The sequence below is a fragment of the Polistes canadensis genome, unplaced genomic scaffold, assembly GCF_001313835.1.
Source record: "Polistes canadensis isolate GaletaPanama2010 unplaced genomic scaffold, ASM131383v1 scaffold_0, whole genome shotgun sequence".
Classification (NCBI taxonomy): Eukaryota; Metazoa; Arthropoda; class Insecta; order Hymenoptera; family Vespidae; genus Polistes; species Polistes canadensis.
In genome coordinates this window covers 2,552,649-2,574,290 of record NW_014569547.1, presented here as the reverse complement: position 1 = coordinate 2,574,290, position 21,642 = coordinate 2,552,649, and the positions used below count along the sequence as shown (strand labels likewise).

The 21,642-nt window shown below is 31.5% G+C and overlaps 3 protein-coding genes across 7 annotated transcripts; 1 reads left to right on the top strand and 2 right to left on the bottom strand.

Moving 5' to 3' along the window:
• Positions 1–4,117: 4,117 nt before the first annotated feature.
• On the bottom strand, positions 4,118–5,683 carry LOC106792353. The gene is made up of 3 exons (XM_014759096.1): positions 5,488–5,683; positions 5,263–5,419; positions 4,118–4,470 (listed from the first exon to the last, which is right to left on the bottom strand). The coding sequence occupies exons 2-3, from the start codon at positions 5,369–5,371 to the stop codon at positions 4,133–4,135; spliced, it is 447 nt and encodes a 148-aa protein (XP_014614582.1). The 5' UTR covers positions 5,372–5,419; positions 5,488–5,683; the 3' UTR covers positions 4,118–4,132.
• Positions 5,684–7,558: 1,875 nt separating this feature from the next.
• Positions 7,559–9,675, top strand: LOC106787324 (small glutamine-rich tetratricopeptide repeat-containing protein alpha). 3 transcript variants are annotated; one of them, XM_014749796.1, is made up of 4 exons: positions 7,559–7,665; positions 8,315–8,658; positions 8,743–9,216; positions 9,309–9,675. In XM_014749796.1, the coding sequence occupies exons 2-4, from the start codon at positions 8,339–8,341 to the stop codon at positions 9,376–9,378; spliced, it is 864 nt and encodes a 287-aa protein (XP_014605282.1). In that variant the 5' UTR covers positions 7,559–7,665; positions 8,315–8,338; the 3' UTR covers positions 9,379–9,675. The 3 variants fall into 3 exon arrangements, with proteins under 3 accessions (XP_014605282.1, XP_014605120.1, XP_014605206.1); XM_014749634.1 differs by having other exon boundaries at positions 9,295–9,675; XM_014749720.1 differs by lacking the exon at positions 7,559–7,665 and adding an exon at positions 7,909–8,024 and having other exon boundaries at positions 9,295–9,675.
• Positions 9,676–11,978: 2,303 nt separating this feature from the next.
• Positions 11,979–21,617, bottom strand: LOC106787103 (putative GPI-anchored protein PB15E9.01c). 3 transcript variants are annotated; one of them, XM_014749380.1, is made up of 6 exons: positions 19,901–21,616; positions 16,571–16,658; positions 15,497–15,899; positions 14,583–15,400; positions 13,938–14,268; positions 11,979–13,819 (listed from the first exon to the last, which is right to left on the bottom strand). In XM_014749380.1, exons 1-6 carry the CDS (start codon positions 20,542–20,544, stop codon positions 13,551–13,553), a joined length of 2,553 nt encoding a protein of 850 aa, XP_014604866.1. In that variant the 5' UTR covers positions 20,545–21,616; the 3' UTR covers positions 11,979–13,550. The 3 variants fall into 3 exon arrangements, with proteins under 3 accessions (XP_014604866.1, XP_014604698.1, XP_014604779.1); XM_014749212.1 differs by having other exon boundaries at positions 14,583–15,899; positions 19,901–21,617; XM_014749293.1 differs by having other exon boundaries at positions 14,613–15,899; positions 19,901–21,614.
• Positions 21,618–21,642: the final 25 nt, after the last annotated feature.

Below are 21,642 nucleotides of genomic sequence, written 5' to 3'. Positions count from 1 at the left end.
GATGTGGGTAAAAACTATATATCGAGGTGCATTGTCGTAGAGAAAAAAAAAAAAAAAGGTGTACCTACGAAGACGAGCAGGACGCGCTCGGTGGTCCACGAACACGATCGCGATAGGCTTCTCCCTCTTCACCCCTCTTACCTCATCTGCAATCGTGCAATTAGTCACCCCTTTTTTAATAATACGTACCTACTGTCTTTTTTCTTTTTTCTTTCTTTTTTTTGCTATATCGTATCGTTATACACATATATATATATATATTCATGTGTCGGTAATTATGACAGTGGAACTAATGTAAGTCAGATAATCGAAACAAAATTAATGACTTTATGATTTACGTTTGTAATATACGAGTAATTTTAATATAAATTAAATCGTAAAATATTAATATTTTAACTATAACAATTATACTCGATTGTCATAATTATTGGTACATACAAAATATAATTAATCAAATATTCTTTTTTGTCACATATATATAGATATATGTGAAATAATTCAAATATAATTTATATATGTTTAAAATAATTCTATACGCGGGTCGATTATTAAATTAATTACGAACATTTTTTTCTATTTGTTTCAATTACTTTTTTTTTATTCTTATTTTAAATATACGAAAAAATATTTTCGAGAAGTGAAATATTTGGTAAAACCATTACAACATAGTTCATACAATTATCTAGCTTACACGCGCGACATGATAAAAATAATTTTATTGAAATATAAAACTTTTTGAAACACTGAAAAATCAGTATCGCGTTCTTTCTGACATATACATTAAATTAGAAAATTTATATAAGAGTTATTATTAAATTACATGAAAAAAAGAAAAAATAAAATAAATTTCACTTGAAATTTCATTAGCATTGTATTAGCATTATAATAAAATATGAATATATATCACTTCGTTATAATCATTAGCTCAAATGTAATGTCACAATCATATTATTTACATATTTGTTTTATCAGCTGCAATTTTGGTTATCCATGAAGATAATCATTTAAAAAATGGTGTCAACAGAAAAAAAAAAAAAAAAAGACAAAGTATGTGTTCCATAAATACTAGAGTAACAATGTGTGTTTCCATCTGTAGAAAGGCTTACCGAATCGAGGCCGCAGGTTCATTTACGTGCTCGAGTGGTCGTCTATCGTTATCACTGCTTACGTAATAGCCTTTAAAAATATAGGTATATTCTCCATTAGGAATACAAACGATTTGTCAAACACAAAAAAGAAGAAGAATCTTAATAGTATAAGTATTTATGAAATATGCAACTGATGTGTAAACTAAGGAAAGTGAATTCCGATATTTGTTATACGGGTCATTCCTGTCCTTATTTATTGTATATACATATGTATATGTATGTATGTGATATATCTAATAGTAAGTACTTACTTATGCATATGCATAACTAAGCATATGAGTCATCGACGTTGTTTGAAATCTCTCAACGATATACACTTAATTATCTAACAAATTATTAGCATTATCTAATACCAAATTAACCTTTCAATTTAAATATAACTAAATTTCAATTTTATTTATAAAATAACACCCTTTTGGATTATTTTTCTATAATAATTAAATATTATATACATAGTTTATATTAGATACTAATTATTATATCACACACATATAATATTAATATATTATATTAGATTACTTATAATATGTGTAGTAATTAATTCGATGTCTTGATATTAAATTCATTGCATCAAAACTGCTATTCATTATTCGTAAAAAAATTCATCGTTTGTCTGAAGGATGAATAAAAAGCATCGTAAAAAGATATAGAGAAAGAGAGACTATTTCGAAGAATAACATATGTGTACGCGCGCGATTACTTTGTAAATAAATATAAAAATTTGTTTAATATTAATTAATTTGCTATATCTCTAACATATTATTTTGAGAAATAATAAATAAAATATGTATATTATTATAGTAATTAATAAAAAAAAAAAAAGAGAATCTATAATTTTCTATTAACACGGTATTTACTTTAACGGCATTAAATAATAATAGTACGATTGTATTATACTTTACGCATTATGCTTCTTGAGTTCTAGTTACTTAAGTATTTCAAAGCAATTCCTACATAAAAAGAAAAGTTTCTCTCTCATCCTGATGTAGACATTCGAAATAGAGGAAACGGAACTGGCAATGAGTAAAACGTGATCGTAGCACGTGTAAAATCGATATTATCTATGATATGAAGAAGAAGATTTAAACGTGTAGAGAATTATTGCAAAATCGTTTATTTTGTAAAATACGCATACACGGCTTACTCGTCTACGAATATACGCATCCGGCGTGATGTCCTTCGTCTTATGCAACAGCAATGGTAACGTTATTATGTACAATGCATATGTATCTATTATATCTACGTACATACGTTTATTATCAAGGCCTATACGTCAAAGCCACGTAAAACATAAAAAAATTCATTTTTAAGAAATAATGATTATAAGATTTATTTATTTAAATTTTTTAAAATATATAACATGTTGTTTGTTAATATAAATTTGGATTAATTAAGATATTGATTGTTTATTACATATAGTAATTACTTATAGTAATTTTTATACTAATATTATATTATAATAATTAATAATATAAATAAAAAGAAATTTTAATATATATATGAATCGAGTCCCAGGAGTTTGTTCTTTTTTTTTTCTTCTTCTTCTTTTTAATTTCTTTATATGTTTGTACAATAATTAAAAATCGTCAAATAAAAGATAGAAATTTCGAGATGGTCCCGTTTATTTTCGAAAGGCTAGTCAAAATCGATTCAGATGCAATTTCCTGTCGGGCCCGTCCGTGTCTACCCGTCAGTCTGCACTTCGTCTCTACCCCCTTTATACGGATCAATGATATCGTATAAATGATGACTGGATCGAAAACTAATTTACATGAAGTCAATCGATTACGAGTACTTTCATTGTCATATCTCCTAGTTTGACAGATACCGTGAGAATAACTTCCCAACAAGTTACTCTAATTCCATACCATTCCTCTTTTTATTTTTTGTTACCATTAAAATACATAAATATTGATAAATTTTATATCATTTACTTTGGAATATTACAAACGATATAATATACATTTTCATATTACATTTATTAATAGTCCATATACAATATATCTCAATATAATTTTTTTCATAATTTATATTTTACATATATATATATATATATATTAGAAATATTTTTATATATTATAGTTAATATTTTTGTTTTCTATGATAAAAAGAAATTTGGTAGACTAAAACATTTTGTTGAATAATTTAAAAAAAAATGAAATTATATTATACGTAGATATATCAATTTTCTGATGCTTTCGAAACTAATTCGATGAGTTTACCGACTAAAGGATCTACCTTACATAATCCTTTAATAATGTTTTCACCGTAACAACCTTTTCCATAATAGTTTAAACTCAAATCGGATGGTTACTCGTATAGAAAGTTTCATTAATAGAGATTGTACAAAAGTATACGATTCAAAGTAAAATCAATGATAATAGTTCATCCAAAAATCTTAATAGAATTATGATGACTGTCTTTTAAATCAATCATGTCTTCTTCCTGTATTGTAATAGACAGATATTTTTAAAAATATTATTTAGGTATTATTTACTTTCGAAGATTTCTCATATTACGACAATACTTCGAATACATACTTTCAACCCGCATTATTTATCAGTTACCATTTCAAATTTATTTTCTACGTAATTCTTTCGTAATTTTTCTCAATTATGTGTAACTTTCTTTTTCGATATGAAAAAGAAATATCATAATTAAATATTGTTAACATTAAAATTGACATTACGTGTAATTAATAATAGTAATCGAACATTAAAAGAAAGTACAAAATTTATATACGCCTGTGCATTAAACGTTGCTCAAAGATTTATTTATAACAGCAAACGAAAGAAAGATGTACATAAAACAATAATCGTGTTAAATATTTCTCTCTCTTTCTCTCTCTCTCTCAAGATCAAATTTTTACATACAAACATATTTTCCTTATAATTTTATAGAATAACAAAAAAAAAATATATATATATATAAATATATATAAATAAAGAAAAAAAGAAAGAGAAATATTAATTAACAATAAGATTTTATAGAGCGCTCATAAGTAAACGATTGATATCGTATAGACTTATAATAGTATGAAGCAAAGAATTCAATGGGTCTGGAACGATATTACTGTCAGAAAAATTTTTCAATACCGCCATTATCGGTGGTAAAACAGTTTCAAGGGGATGATTAAATACATCAGTTGCAGCCTTGCCTCCATTACGGATCGTTTTGAGAGTATAACAAATACAATTTGATAAAGATTTTATAGGATGAGCTGCAATTTCTGAAGGAGATGGTAGATAATTTGAATCCGATGAGTTACAATTGAGAATGTCATCGACCTTCGATAATAAAGTCCAGGTAGTAGATCCTACTTCTGTAGACATATTAAAAATATTTGATAACGATAAAGATATTTAAATTAATTCTTCGTTTTAACGTTAATGAAAATTCGGAAAAAGAAATGAAGATGATGAAAATGTTGATAATGGTGGTGGTCGTGGTGATAATGATAATGATGATATCATAGAATAAATAGGTTTGGAATCGTTCACAGCGTTTTCTACATTATCAAATAACCCTTTCAGAGGATACTCAACGCAATTAACAATTTGATTAAACAATAATGACCCGGAATATAAAATCTTGGACAATAATCCTGTCAGTGATTTTAGAATCAACGTTAAGACATTAAAAACCGATGGCGGAAGTTGTTCGTTTAAATGTACAATCATTTTAACAATCCAGTAAATTGATTTTAATATCGTATAAAGAAAATAGTTAACTTAGGTGCTGTTATTATTGCTCATTGTGATATTTTTGTCGTTGTTTGGAGCCTCATTTTGGCTTGAAAAAATCTTTTGTTAAAGCTCATTCCAATTCTTCGCGATTTTTCTTTAGATATCAAACCTTTTTACTTGATTTTCAAAAAAGCACTTGTGCTAAACTCAAAGTCCATCTTGTTTAACTATTCTTTTTTCGTGTTTAATCTGTTTTTTTAGGATGTTAGGAAGAAAAAAATTAAGTATTTAAATAGGTAAGACAGTGAGAGATACCGAATGAATTTTGTTTCGGAAAAAAGATTAGGAAAGAGAGTAGCCGTATGCAAGAAAAAATAGTAATAGATATAAATGATAAATATAAAAAAAAGATAATTAAATCTCTCTACCTGTAACAGTATCGTTAAATACCGATGGGAGTGTAGCTCCATCGGATAAACCATAGAGTCCGCAGCAGACAACCAAGCAAAATAATAATGATTTTGAAATTTTCATCATTTTACCACAAAATTTTATCCTTCAATAATTCTTTCACTCCTTTGCACACTGGTAAGATATAAGATAAATTATTTCTATTCTAAAGTATATTATACGTATTAGTATTAAAGTATTACATAAGTTTGCGGAGGGCCGTTCCAAAGATATTTGCGAATTTTTTGCGTTTGAGCTCTTATATTAAGAACTTTATCCTCAAACTGCGCTAGTCTATTTCAAAGAAATGTCACAGTACTACGTAAATACTACTACTTTAAACGTAAAAAATCGTTCAAATGTAGAAACAAAAAAGGAAAAAATAATATTTTACCTTGGCTATTCGAATATTCATTGAACTACTTCGTCACCAAACACTAGTATTTATTATGCTACCTTATCATATACCTAATTTCTTTCCCTCTATTTTTTGTCTTTATTTTCCTTTTCTTTTTTTTCTTTTTCTAAAATTTACGTAAATAATCGTTGCATATCGAAAAGGATTAAATAGTTCAAATATTATTATATGCGCATACATTACAAAATATAGTTTCTATGTACAGGCCGATAATTATACATAATCGTAATGATATAACAACGACTATTAGACTTATATATATAATATAATATTATACGAAATGTAATTAAAAAAATATAAAAGCTCTGAAAATTTGTAAGTATTAGTCATCTGATTGAGTCACACATTTTGATAAACAAAAAGATACGTATTTTTTGTACATTACGTGAACATAGAACAAGCATTAACACTTTAAATGAAAAAGATGAATGATTTAAAATAATATTTTGGACAAACTATTTATTATGTATAGACATACTGGATTTTTTAATTGTATTTTTATTGATTAATATTTCATGACTATCATGATGATTTGTCAAAATATACTGATAATTTATAACTCATTATGAATATTTTACGAAGTTGTATAATTAGACATTTAAAGATATTACTACGGTTATCATTGGAATGACCTGCATTACTATCACGAAAAAAGTATTACGAAAATAAAATATGGTAATACTTTAATTATTCTTCAAATTCGAATATTTGCTATTCATTCACGCAGGCAAATTCTTTCTTCTCTTTTTTGATAAATTTGCTAATATTATTATACAATATATAATAGATATAGAATAAAAATACTAATTCGTAGAAATTTGATTTAATGATCTAATTTACTTGGATCTTGGTAATATATATAATAATATTTAAAAAACAAAATAGAAATAAAGAAAAATTGTAAAAATCCTATTTCTTACAAATAATTTAATCCTATTTGCATAAAATATATTTACTTCTTTGTTAATTAATTTTAACTACGTGTTATTAATGCTATATATTATAAAATCTTTAATATAAATATGAACAACACATCCATACCGGTTAATATTATTAAGTATACAAATAAATTAAGAATCTAAGCTTCCTAGAAACAAACATTCGATCCATAATAATCCGTAAAAGATTGAAAAAGTTATCTTAATTTGCTTCTATACACCTCTCCCACTTCTCGGGCAGATAGTGAATTTCCTGGCGGTAAAATAATGGCGGTTTTGAGTCGATAAAGTAGGTAATGCAGTTTTCGACTTCTTCGAATGTTTTAAAGTGGCTATTGACCACTATATGATGTTAAAGCAATTGGAAAAAGTAAAAATTAGAAAAAGCATACAATGCATAATATGCGCCTTATTGCAACTAATTTTGTTTACTGTATTCGTGATGAATATTTTGAAGTTATGTTAAACTTTTAGTCCGGTAATATAATCTCCTAGGTTGATATTATATAATCCCCACAACTAGCGGGGAAATATTTTTATTCCAATATTTAATACGATCGTTTTAATTATTAAGGCTGGAACTTATGTTTGCATCTAATATATCAATCTGTAGAGTACAAACATGGCAAATACGAAATAGGGAATAAACAGGAAGTGTTGATTTTAACTGATTGTCCTTACAACGAACACCGATTGGTCCTTAGTTCTGAACATTGATTGGTTTTTATCGCACGTACCGATTGGTTCAATAAATTAAACCAATAGAAATATACTATTTTATTCTAGTTTCTGACGAACAAATAAGAAATTTGTGAAACAAATCAGATTTTCATTAATTCATTATACAATTCTTTGTATAATTTCTTAAAATAAATTTACCAAATAGAGAATTGGTAAGAATTATAAATGATCAACCCCTCCCCCCTCCACCGCTCTCTGGTACTTTATGACGAAAAGGTTAAGTTAGCCAGTAGAAGCAGAACTAGCAGAGACATCACAAAATTTTAAGACACTGACACTGAAAGGTACTACTGTATTTGTATTTGTATTTAAATACTAAACGGAGGTATCTTAGATTATATTTATACGGGTTATTAATGAAACATTTATCTAGAAGATTAAAACATCTTTTTTAAAAGTAACTACTGCGTCTCAAATAATAGTCCCAAGTTATAGATCGGTGTATACGTGTCTCTCTTTTCATCTCTTTCTATCCTTTACCATCACTACTACCCCCTCCAGATATTTTTTTCTTTCTATTTCTTTCGGTTTTCCATATTAATTTTTTTCTTATTAATTAGAGTCCTCTACGTAATGTGATTATCTAGACAAAAAACATATTGTATTATTTTCGTCTGAGAGTGTTATTTAATAAAAAGAAAAGGTTTCACTAACGTTATAAGATATTTATTATAATTGACTTAATTATAATAACACACACACATACATTACTATGCCGATTCTTATTTAATTAAAATTCCTTCATTATTTTTAGTCAATGTTGCGCGACAATAAATTCGCATAAAAAGATAGACTTTGATTAACTATACTATATTTAATTAATTTCATTATATCATATATATTAATTAATTGCAATATTTAATAATTGTTATATATATATACATATCTATGATAATAATCTTCAAATTTTCAATATCTTTTTTCTTTTTTTAGATCAACACATTTCTTTGACACGCAATGGCTGTCAAAGGACTAGTTGCTGCAATAGTTCAGTTTCTGACCCATCAATTGGAGGATGGGAATATTACAGCAGATTCCCGTGAGAGTCTTGAAGTAGCGATTCAATGTTTAGAAACAGCCTACAGCGTACAAGCAAGCGATACACCTGCTAAATTTAACTTGTACGAAGCTTACAAAGCTGCTGTTGAAGATGCTAAGCCAGATCTTGGACCGGAAGCTTCACCAGAGGCTAAAGCTGAAGCGGAAAAATATAAGAATGAGGGTAATGCTTTGGTCAAAGCAGAAAAACTCGAAGAAGCTATTAACAATTATACCAAGTATGTTGTATAATAAATTAATATAATTGATTATTTAATTTCTATATTGCATGTAATTGCTTATTAAATTTATATCATTTTTAGGGCAATTGAATTAAATGCGCATAATGCAGTTTATTACTGTAACCGAGCTGCAGTCTACAGCAAGCTTGGAAATCATCATCAAGCTATTAAAGATTGTCATACAGCATTATCTATCGACCCTATGTATAGTAAAGCATATGGACGATTAGGTTTGGCATATTCAAGTTTGGAGAGGCACAAAGAAGCCAAAGAAAGCTATCAAAAAGCTTTGGAAATGGAGCCTGATAATGAGAGCCATCGAAATAATTTACAAATAACTGAAGAGAAATTGGCTCGACAATGTGTTTGTAATATGGGATTGGGTGGAGCACCAGGATCATTGCCAGATTTAAGCGCTATGTATAATAATCCTGCTCTGACAAGTGTGGTACAGCAAATATTGTCAGATCCAGCTATGCAAAATATAATAAGTAATTTGTTCTCAAGAACAAATGTTGAACATAGAGAACGGCGCATGGAAGCATTAATTGAAGCGTCAGTTAAACAATTCTAATTCTTGTAGTTAGAAAAAAAAATCTATTAAATAAATCTAATTACTTTGCAACTTTTTAGGGGTCTACAATTAGCGCAGGAAATGCAGAGCGAGAATCTGGAACTGATAGAGACCATAAGGAGGCAGATGGGAGGGAACCCTAACGATCCTGACCCACCACAACATAATTAAATTACGTATTAGAGTCATCAACGTAAGATCGAAATAATCAAGGTTGATTTTAATGTGGAAAAATTTGAAGACAGTGGAATAATCACTTTTTTAAAAAGTTATTGCAAAGTACATATGAACATTTTACTTACAATTCAGTTTAACCTATCTTACTTAAAAATGAATATTTATACGCATACGCATAATCATATCTATGGTCATATATACTACCTTAAGAATTCTCTTTAAAACTTAGAAGTTGAATAAATGTAAAATATTGTCTTCTGAAATTCTCTCGTATGATATTTTTAATGTTTTAGCTAAATTAAAAGAAAAAAAAATGATTAAAAACAAAAAACGGATATATAGCGTACTATATACTATACGTACTTACAAAGGCTGAAATTAAAATTAGGATAAAAATTTTTTCTATTATTCTCTAATCAAAACAAAATTAAATGTCCTTTTTTTTGTATAACAAAAAATTATATTGTTCTTTTTTTAATATGTATCAGTAAGTTAATGTGTTTATATTATCATTTCAAATTATACATATATTATTAACTGTTATATTTCATCAATACTACTATTATTACTATTATTATTATTATTATATATACTGTTATTTCAATATAATGATGAAAGATTTAAAAAGTTGGAAAATTTAAAGGAAACTAAATACATGCTTATAAATTCTGCCATAGCATATCAAAAGGTGATATTTGATCTATTTCTTCATCGTCTCAAAATATTTAATCTGACATATTAGAATGATCCAAAGACCTAAATTAAATGAGTATATTTAATGATAAATGAATTACATATTTCCTATGACGTCATCTTGAAGATTCTATAAAAACATCTTGCGTTCTAAGGTATTAGACATCAAAATAGTGTAATTTTTCAATTATTCTATCTAACTCTAGTTAATCATATATATACTACTCCAAAGTTCGCGTTTCGTGGCATCTTGAATCACATTATTTGGTATATTATTATTTGTTTTTAAAATATCTAGTATCTAAATTTTAACAAAATTAAAATTTTATATTATGTAGTTTATTACTTTTCTAATCTATAAATTTTTTCATTATTTCTTTAAAAAAATACATTAGTTATTTGGTAATGAATTTTTATGACATTCGCTAGATGTTACATGTTAATATAATGTTACGTGATTCAAATTTGGCTGTAAAAAATAACAAAGAAAAAATCATATATTCATTACCATGAGATTTTTATTCGAAATTAATTAATTTGTAAAATAAATAATCTGCTCTCTGCAAAAAAATCAATATGTAAATTTCTACATTACCGACACTGCATTTACGCAAATGTCTCTTTTTCGTACTAACACTTATTGTTAATAAAATTTCCAAACATTCTAAATATTGCTTCAATCAAACAAAACTAGAAAAAAAGAAAATTGTTTACACAATTTGATTAATTAAAAACATCATAAACTATAAATAAGATCGAATTAATTAGGCATGATAGTTAAAAGATTATTTTAACTTATCAAGCAATTTCGTTTATTTTGGTACTCGATAAAGTTGAATAATTTTATGTTACAGTATTGAATCAGTTTATGTAAAACTGTGTAGTAGTAGTAGTAGTGTAGTAGTGTAGTAGTAGTGGTAGTAATAGTAGTAGTGTGTAGTAATAGTAGTAGTAATAGTAGTAGTAGTAATAATAGTAATAATGTAATGTAGTAATGTAGTAATGATAATATAATAGTAATAATTATAATATAACTTTTTAATTTTTTTTTTTTTTCAATTTTTTTCTCTAAGTAATCTAACACAATATACTAGTATTAGATGATATACTATTTAGTACCTAACAAACATAAACAAATTAAACAAAATAGCATTAGGGCCATGCATTTAGGATCATCTTATTATTATAACTATAGGACCACGTATTATTTCAATTTATGTTGAATAATACAAAGTGCTGATGATCCTTAGAAAGAGTAATAAACGCGTGTTAACTCTGTCATAATAGAGAAATTGTTCAATCTAATCACCCCACAATATGCATAGTTAATTAAGAGGTAACGTTATTCTAACACTCGGAAAAATAGCTTATTTTTGAGCATTTTTTATGGAAACATGGTAAGTGCAAAGTAAAATTCATTTAGATGACTTATTACATATGTCAGCGTTAAATTATATAATTAAGTTAAATCGTAGAAATATTAGATTTTACCAGAAATAAATAAGCGTTTTTGGGAAAGCGTATAAAACTATATATAGTAGTTTTATAAAATAATAAAATAAAATATGAATTCACAAGAGACGAGTAGTTAAAGTATGAGATTGACATTTAATCAGTCTTTAAAGTCAGATTTTCTTTCTACAACAATGCTCGTAGTTATCCGTTATTATCTCTTCCTGTACTTTAAAAACCAATGTTCTGTTAGTCATGCTGTTTTATCTAATCTTTTGTAATTTTGCTTTACATTTACCATATTTCCATACTAAATTCTCAGAAATAGGCAATTTTTCTGAGCACTAAAATGACGTTACCCTTTAACGCCATTTTGAGTACTCAAATGGACTGACTCGACTTTTCTTTTTTCTTTCTTCTCTCTCTCTCTCTCTCTCTCTCTCTCTCTCTCTCTCTCTCTCTCTCACTCTCTTTTTGCATTACATTGCAATAGTTAATATTACGAATGTTCTTGTAAATATTGAAGTGAACCATACGTATATAATATTATTTAATCTTGATTTTTGTTTTTCTAATTAAGTAAAACATATTTGTAAAAATGAAACAGAATTAATAATTTATAAAAACAACCCTTACATTCTATGTACATATTATTGCGATTAGATGTAGAAAAAACAATTTGTTTAGATTTTCTTTTGATACAAATTTGCTATTGAATTTTTTTCTTTTTATTGAGATATTGTTATCCTTTTGCATTGCTAATAAGGATCTCGCGCTATAACGAAAAATTTTGCAAGATTTCTATTTTAAACGAAATCTACTATACAAAATTTCTCTGCATGCCAATAGTAAAAGTATAATACATAGATATCATGGAACAAAAACTCTGATAGCCATGATCAAAATGATGTGAATATATTCAATGTAGCAATTAATTCGGTGCCTTTTAAACAAATTTAGTGTTTATTTATAAAGTTATTAATTCCTATCAAGTATTTTATAAAGTTAATATAGTTATTTATGAAATATTTATTTATAAAATGTTATTCTTCAACTTATCTTCCATTATTTACGATGGCTTTAATCCATCCACCTTTCAAGCAGCTACTGAATTCATTGACGAAAAAAAGATGGCGATTTGGATGCAATGGATTTAATATCAAGAAACCGAATTAATTGCTACACCTAATACTTTTTATTTTTATTTATGTTTTTTCTTTTTGCTTTTTAAATCTATGAAGAATTAATTATTTCTATAGATGTAAAAACATTCTATCTGAAGTGCCATCCTATTTTCGAATAAAATTCTTTAACAAACATTTTCATTTTTACATCAATCGTTCTACTGTTATTATTGACATGATCGAGTTTATACTGGTCTCACACTGACTTATCAGCAAGATACAATTATTGTCAACTACAGTCGAGTCCTGAGTATACTCAATTTTAATCGCCTGTTTCATTAATTTAATAATATTAATTATTATAATAATAATAACAACCATAATAAACATATATTATATTTTCCAAACAAAGAAAAAACAAAATTAGAAACAGAAAATAAAAAAAAAATAATAATAAAAAAGAATCGAATAATTTTCGCGTGACAACAGCAAAATGCAAATATAGATATATAAAAGTAAAAAACAGATAATCATCTCGATTAACGAGTCTACGAAGTAACCAATTTCCAATTTTTCATTCGTTACTTATGAAAATCATATTTTACAAATAACAATTTTTAGAATCGCCAGGGAAACTTAATAGGTACATATGTACATGACGCATCGATTCAACAATTAATTAATTAATTAATTAATCAATCAATCAACCAGGGCTCCAACACCTACAATAATAAATCAGTGTGATATTATACCCAATGAAGCTCGTTATATTTACTCATTTAAAACAAAAGTACTAATATTATTATAGGATGAGCGTGACTCATAATAATAATATTAACTAATGATAGTAATTAAGAATATTAATAAAATCAAGCAACGACTGGTTCGGGACTGCACGGCTGTAGTTCCGATTCATTTTGCGATTCTGCTGTGTTCGAGCTGTTCGAAGTAGAAGATGCTGTTGTAGCACTTGTATCATGATTTGAAATAGAATCGGATGTCATAGCAGCCCATTGTGCAGCATGAGGTGCTGTACGTGCTTCTCTTCTGGCTTTCCTTTTGGTACGACGTTGTTCCATGACTAAACGCAAACGTCGCATTTTTCCTTTAGTAGCTTCGTTTTCTTTCGACAATTCTTCTACAAGATCAGAAATATAAAAACATGCGCGCGCGCACGCACACACACACATATATATACATACATCTGTATTTATAGGTATATAAATTTTGACAATTATTTTTTAAATTATGCATACCCAAAGAATGTCCTGATCCGTTTGAATCATGGCAACCAACGCCAACAGAGGTTCCATTTCCTGAATTTGGTACACCATTAGATCCAGAAGAACATTGTTGACGACTATTCGAATGCCTATGATGATGCCTATAGTGACCTGCTGTAGCCGCAGGTGTAGCACATAATAAATCATTTAAGATATGAATAATAGTACTAATATCTCGTTTGGGACGACCATGTCGATCCTGAAGCGCTGGATTAATAGTCCCACTAAAGGTTCCAGAATATACACCTTTCCCGTGATGATGCATACTTTCTATCATGGCTCCTTGCCTATGTCTCGCATTTTCCTGTATATAACATATATTAAATAAACTATTAATCTCATTGTTTTTTTCTCTTACAAGATAATTACAAGATTTAAAAATATAATAAAATATACTAATAGTATTATACTTTTAAAAAGCATGCCTTTCTTAAAGTAAGATTTCATAAAAAGTTTGAGAAAGCTATAAAGTTGACTACAATTTAATGATAAATTGAAACTTTGATGATGATAATAATAATAATTTATAGAGAGATATATAAAGCTTGTATAATACCATTTAAATATAAATATATATAAATGTAAACAGGGAGAACTGGCATCGGTAATAATGTATACCTCTGCGAGGTCGACCCGCGAGGTGAATACCTCAGAGGAGAGCTGCTTCAGTTTCTGCGTCAAATTACGAGATGCCTCGGCTAATGCTCGGGTGTCTAGGGCGAGCTTTGCACCTTTGTCGATAAGAGATGAGGCTAGAGGAGAAGTCTGCGACGAGGTAATGTCACCGATGGCGTCCTCTCCGTTTCTCCTCAACGACGTTTCAAGGGACGACTGATGGACGTGATGAGCGGTACAAAGCTTTTTGCTTGCTGGCGTCGTTACATCGTACGATGACGAAGAAGAGGATGTTGACTCGGAGCATGTGTAATTGATGGAGGTAGATTGTTGCAAATGGTCGATGGAAATGGTCGAGGATGAGGTAGTAGTAGTAGTAGTGGTAGCAACAGCAGCAGCGGCAGCAGCAGCAGCAGCAGCAGCGGCAGCAGCAGCAGCAGCAGCAGCAGCAGCGGCGGCGGCGGTGGCAGCAGAAGTGGCAGCGTTAGTGGCAACGGAGGCGGCAGCAGCGGCTGCGGCTGCGGCGGCGGCAGTAGTAGTAGAGGAGCAGGTGGTTGAAGAAGAAGAAGAGATGACGCCGGAGGGTAAGGGTAAAGGAGAAGGAGAAGGAGATGATGTTAAAGATGAACAGGAAGGGTGAGATGTACAGGACGAGGTACAAGTTGTCTTATACCTCGAATGATAGCGGTGATGGTGGTGATGATGGTGATGATGATGGTGATGATGACTGTGGTAACGATGATGATGGTAGAGGAATCGAGACTGGCACATACTCGAACAGTTGGTTGCCGAAAACGCAGTGGTAGCGCGACTGGAACAAACTGAACTTGTCGTTTTGGTCGCTGTTGATAAACTCGTGCTGCAGCTCGCCGCAGCATGTAAAGCCGATGCCAAACGGCTTACGAGGGAGGACGTACGGGGTGCTGCTGCGCTTCCTCGTTGAAGTTTCGATGATGTGCTCGCAGTAGAACGTGCAGCCAACAACGCTGATCGCCTACTTTGAAGCGAGGGCGGTACGTGATTCGTCGAAAGATTCGGCCCATTTCCACCGATGTTGTTTCCTCCTCCCCCGCCGCCACCTCCTCCTCCCCCTCCGCTCCCGCCTCCACCGACAGTCAAGCTAGTAGTACCACTGCCGTTCGTTTGATTGCTACCTGGTAAAGGCACTCTCACCGTCGATAACTGCAGTTGAATCAGCATCATGTGATCGCCCAACCGCATCGTCAGATTTAGAGGTGCCTTTCCAGACAAGAAGTCGTTCACCTGCGAGTCGTTCAAACTCTCCAATGCTTGCATTACACTTTGCTCTGGTCGTTGTGCCTAAAACAATATATCATTTCTATAATTAAAACTGTTTTTTACACCTACATATCTTTTCTCTTGTCAATATTTGTATCATACACATATTTTTTCTCAGCATTCACATGAAACAAAACAACAACCCAACTCGAAATAGAGAAAGGAAAAGATGAGATGAAATAAAAGAAATAGATGATCAAATTAATCGATGATCGAAATGAAACAACAAAACGGCAGATGATAGAAACAAGAAGACCTGCAGAAGGAAGGAAACCTCGTCGCATCGAAGCTCAGAGAGACCCTCGATGGACTCGGCTAGTCATCCCTCGGCACACCTAACGGACTTCTCTTTCATGTTAACGGCTATCGCATATTCGATGTAACTTGATTTGTACATATACGTTTTAAGAAACTACTCACTAATTTTCTAACTCAAATCTTTTATCCAATCCCCCTATTTTTCTTTTTCACCATTATCAAATAGTAGAAATAATATCGATATACTCTTCGAACGACATTTTGCATAGATAAGTTACGATTATAAGAAAAAAGTAATAATTCAATACTTTACATCATCGTTTCTTTTAATTCAAATTATCCTATCTTGTTTCTAATATTGCATGCACATAAATTATAAACGAAGGTTCATTAATTCTCGTAAATCTCGACACGACTTATCGAAGAAAACTTACCAATAATCCTGTTTCCACGCTCGGCAATAATGTGAGTCTACTTCCATCTTGCAAACGATTTTCCTCGAGAGTTCCATCGCGTAGCAATCTATAGCAAAAGTTTTAAAAAATAAATAAACAAATAAACTTTCCTCCTAGATCGATTAATATATCCTTTATATAATTATATATTTATATTTTTAAAGGAATATATATATATATATTCTCTAATGGAATTATATAATGATTATCATGAATTTTTTTATCAATATTCTAATTAAAGAGATATAAAAGTAGAAAGGAACTTGCATTAAATAAACGCAATATAAGATAATATCGATAAAAGAAAATATAATGATTAAAAAAAACTTATTTTTACACATCAAAAACTATTCAAAATATTCATGCTTTCAAAGTTCCTAATTAAATGATAAAAAAATTTTGAAGAAGCAAGTCATGTTTGATCAAACGTATTGGTAGCTCAAAGTACGAAGGGCATTTATCTATATACAAAACGATAATGATATCAACTTATAACAGGTTCTAATATATCAATGAAGAATAACAATAATATCACAAATAGACAATAAATAAATCGGCTCTTTAATCGAAGAGTACAAATAAACAATCGATGGTCATGGATTTAAAACCACTCATTATTTCTATATAAATTTAATCTAAACCTTGGGCTAGACTTTTATAGATCTATGAGATCTATCTCTCTTCCTTCATTTCCTTTTATTTGTAATAATAACAATAACAATTATAATAACAATATCGCTTCCTATCTGTTTTATTTTCAAAACAATTTAATATACAATCCCCATTATATTTATTCATAATAATCTCCACTGTAATCATAAAAGTGATATTTAACAAGAATCTTATCAAGTATCTTATTTCTAAATAAAAATTTCATGGAATTGGAAGCGATAGATAAGGCAAAATAGATTTGTTCATTTCTTTGTAACACTTTGAAGAGTAGGAATACGAAGAGGATACAAGATGAAGAAGAAAACGACGACAAAAAGTAACCGAAAGAGACGGGAAAGGCCAAGAGAAGAGAGACCCGTTGGTCCAAGCTCGTTTCTCCATAAGGCGCATGCGCACACGAGGTCGTCGTGCACACGGTGAGCAACCAAGGGCTGGAACAGGGGCTTGGAGGGAGCTGGAGGAAGACACGCGTATACGTACACGCAGTCGCGTCTCAAAGAGAGAAAGAAAAGGAGAGATAGATATAAAAAGAGAGGGAGAAAACCAACTCGTGCGACCCTGAACGCGCGCGAGCACACATGCACGGAAAAAATCACGTACGATGTTGCTCCGTTTATTTTCAATTCACCATCCCCCTCTGGGTTTTGTTTCGCGCCAAATTTGATTTTTCACATAATTTAAATATTATTTGATAACGAATTTAATCAATTATTGGACCATCATTTGCTCGAAATGTTTTCTAGAAACGCTTTATCTGATTGGTGTTTTCTTTTTAACCTCAACAAATAATTGGCTCGATGTGTGGAAAAACAAACAGAAGACAATAGAATGCAACCTGTTATTCAAAAATGTCTCGACATTCCTATAGTTTTTCAATCCCTAATTGACGATAAAACCTGAATGTATAACCTAATCTAAGAAAAAAACATGATGAATATTTTATTATTATTTCCTATCTATAACTGTTAATAAACATTTAATTCTAACATATTTTTAATTAAAGAATTAATGATTCTCGTCCACTAACATTACTATGTCAAATGAAGAAGACGAAAACGTGTAATTCAAGGGAAAAGAGAAACGCGAGGTATAGAAGAGAACCTTCAAAAAAAAATACGTAGAGAAAGAGAGAGAAAGAGAGAAAAATAAAAAAAATAAACAGCATCATCGTCGATGGATCCGTGTACGGGAATAACCGCTCTCTGTCCTATGTTCTCTGACCGGCCGCTTGCTTTTTTTATTCCTCTTACTCCTACCCTCTCGTGAATTCTTCCACTCGGTCGCCCTCGCGACTGAGCTTGCTGTCTTTTTCTCTCTTAATGCTCGTTTCCTTCCTCTTTCCCCGCGAGTGTGTGCGCGCGCGAGAACGTACGTCGTAGATGGCTGTCATCGTTTCGCTCTAGAGAACGCAATTTATCGAGGTATTCTACCTACTGCACCACACCATCACGATTCTCTCTCTCTCTCTCTTTCTTTCTATCTATCTGTAGTAGTTTATTCTTCTGTCAGTCTGTCTCTCTCTCTCTCTCTTTCTATTTCTAGTAGTTATTTCTTATCTTTACCTAACTCTTTCCCTTCTTTTTATCCATCCCTTTCTTTATATCGCGCAGTAGTAGTATCTTTGTATCTATCTTTCTTTCTTTCTTGTGCATACACGCGCTACAGTGAAGGAGGATCCATGGAGAGCGACGGCCCCCACGACGCCTACGAAGCGTGTGCACACGTACTCCCTCTATATATCTATCTTCTTTCCTCCTTTTCTTTCATTCCTCCTTCTGCCCTTCCTGTCTCTTGAGCTCGCTCTGTTTGCCCGTCTCTCTTTCTCTTTATTTATTTATTTCTTTCTTTCTTTCTTTCTTTCTCTCTCTTTCTCTCACTCCCTCTTTTGAGAAAGAGATTTCTCCTACTCGATCGTGGCCGCACCACGTCCGAAAGCGCACCACATACACACACACACCGATGACGATTATTCCGCGAGCTCGAGCATTCTCTCGTACGGGTCAACAACGGTTTCTCTTTCTTTCCTCTTTTCATGAAGCGTCTTTCTTTTACGATTTCGTACGATCTTGTATATACCTAAGGATTTTTATATCTTCCTTGAGATTAAGTTTTAATTGCTTTGATCGAAAAGAATTTTTTTTGTTATTCTTCATAAGAATTAATATGAGAGACTATTTTTTTTTGTCTGAATTCTTTCATTGTAACGAAAGAAAGACAGGAAATGACACGCATTTTTTCTTTTATTCTTTCCATCTTTCGTTATTTTGTATTTTGTATTTCGTATTTATGTAAATATTATAGCATTCGATGGCCTACAACTATTTTTTTCTACTTTATTTTTTTTAACTAAACATATATATATATATATAATCTCTTTGTCAAGAAGATAAGAATAAAATAAATAAAGAAAAAGAAAACACATCGTGAAATCGCGTTCGATATTTTCTAATATCGAAGTACATTTTTACGCGGGAAAATTCAAACTAACTATTTCGAACTACATGAATTCTATTGCGTAAACTACTTCGTTGTGTCGATTAATCTTTCGTTTTTGAACAAATCCGAAAGGAATTGGAAGTTTCTGAGAAATAATGAATCAGTTGATTATAACATGTATCATCCTCGAGTATTACTCACCTCTCGAGGTGTAATAAACAGATGCGTTCTTTAGCGACCTTGAGTCTTTTAGAAATATTTTTCTTAAGATTTTCAATAGTTTCGGATCGATCTACTGTAAGATCGAATTGTCCACCAGTAGTTGGGGTGATGCTGATGGTGATCTCGTCGGATTCGACGGCTGCAGCCACGACGCAGCCACACCCTGGCGGGGACGGGGATGTGATAGGGATCGGCGAAGAAGAATTAGACCTTAGACTGGAGGGCCGACCAGCAGCAGGAGGACGATGATGATAGTCCGGTTCGTTGGGTAAGGTAGGGTCAGGTGAATTTAACCAGGAGGATATTGAGGAGGCGGAGGAAAAGGGGGAGGAGGAAGAGGAGGAAGAAGAAGGGGGACAAGAGGAGGATGAAGAAGAGGTAGAGGAGGAAGAAGCGGAGGATGGCGAGGATGGCGAGGAAGACGAGACGGAAGAAGAGGAAGATGTTGAAGAGGGAGAGAAGGAGGACGAGACACCAGGAGAGGAGGTCACCAAGGCGGCGGCAGCAACAGCAGCGGACTCTTCGACAACAGTTGTTCTACTACGTATCTTAGATTCTTCCTCCTTCTCCTTTCCCATAATTATATCCGATGACGATGCCGGTGGCTGGGAACTACCTTCCATACTGTCGAATCGTGCAGCAACTACGTAAGATCCTTCTTCGAAAAAGATCTTCAATAATTTTCTTCCTTTTTCTTCCTTTTGAAGCTGATATTGCTCGCTTTGTTCCACCTTGAATAGTTGGAGTAGGAGTAATAGTGGTAGTCGTCGTCGTCGTCGTCGTCGTCGTTTTCCTCGCCGTCGCCGTCCTCGTCTTCTTCGTTCTCGTTCTCGTCCTCGTCGTCGTTCTCGTCGTCGTATTCACGCGTCGCTTCCTCTTTTCTTCTCTTCTCTTCTCTTGATGTACAAACACGCTCGCGCACGATACAAGCACGCACGCACCAAAGCAGGCACACGCGGCTGGGAAAGCACACTCGTACCCAACATCCACACCCACGATCGCTAGTCACAGTGTGTAGCCCCTACGCTCGATCTATCGATCCCACTAAAGCGTTTTTCTCTTCCTCCTCCACCTTTGTTTCTTTCTCTTTTCTCTTCTCTTTCTCTCCCCTACTACTTCTTCTTCTTCTTCTTTTTCTTCTTCCCAAGAATTCGTCGAAATCTTTTATTTTTCTTGATCCAATCGTGAGACGCGCCACTGAGGGGAGCTCCGACGGCAAAGGTAATCGGTCAACATATCTTACTAATGATTGTCAAAGGTAAACTAAGAGAAATGTTCTAGGGAATGTATGCGTTTTAAAATGATTAAACTTCTCGATCGATATCACCAATAAATAATCGAACGCTTAGAGAGATTTTTTTTCTTTTTTTTATTCTCTTTTCGAATATATCACGATTTCAACAGTATTTAAACATTATTAATTTTCTTCTTTATTTTGTCGCCGGTAGGTACAATAATGATACGACATACGTGATAGACGCTTGCAAACTACCTTTGCTTCCTCCTCCGCCCCTTCCTTCTATCTTTTCTTCTTCCTCTCACCCACTTTTATTTGTTCTTATCTTTTTCTTTCTTTCTTTTTCTCTCTCTCCCTCTCTCTCTCTCTCTCTTTTCGACGACTTCACATGTTCATTCTTGTCACTACGCACTGGCCCTCCTTCCCTAAGTGTCTACAACTAAACGCAACTGCCATCGAGCAGCAACCAAAACCCTGGAAGAGT

What these genes read in the sequence shown, in the direction of transcription:
- LOC106792353 (XM_014759096.1), bottom strand. Translation starts at nt 5,371, where the DNA reads ATGATGAAAATTTCAAAATCATTATTATTTTGCTTGGTTGTCTGCTGC. An exon ending in ATTTAACGATACTGTTACAG is followed by an intron (nt 4,471 to 5,262) that starts GTAGAGAGATTT and finishes ATATGTCTACAG; the next exon opens with AAGTAGGATCTACTACCTGG.
- LOC106787324 (XM_014749634.1), top strand. Translation starts at nt 8,339, where the DNA reads ATGGCTGTCAAAGGACTAGTTGCTGCAATAGTTCAGTTTCTGACCCAT. An exon ending in GCTATTAACAATTATACCAA is followed by an intron (nt 8,659 to 8,742) that starts GTATGTTGTATA and finishes TATCATTTTTAG; the next exon opens with GGCAATTGAATTAAATGCGC. An exon ending in ATGGAAGCATTAATTGAAGC is followed by an intron (nt 9,217 to 9,294) that starts GTCAGTTAAACA and finishes GCAACTTTTTAG; the next exon opens with GGGTCTACAATTAGCGCAGG.
- LOC106787103 (XM_014749212.1), bottom strand. Translation starts at nt 20,544, where the DNA reads ATGGAAGGTAGTTCCCAGCCACCGGCATCGTCATCGGATATAATTATG. An exon ending in TGTTTATTACACCTCGAGAG is followed by an intron (nt 16,659 to 19,900) that starts GTGAGTAATACT and finishes CTTTTGCTATAG; the next exon opens with ATTGCTACGCGATGGAACTC. An exon ending in GCGTGGAAACAGGATTATTG is followed by an intron (nt 15,900 to 16,570) that starts GTAAGTTTTCTT and finishes ATATTGTTTTAG; the next exon opens with GCACAACGACCAGAGCAAAG.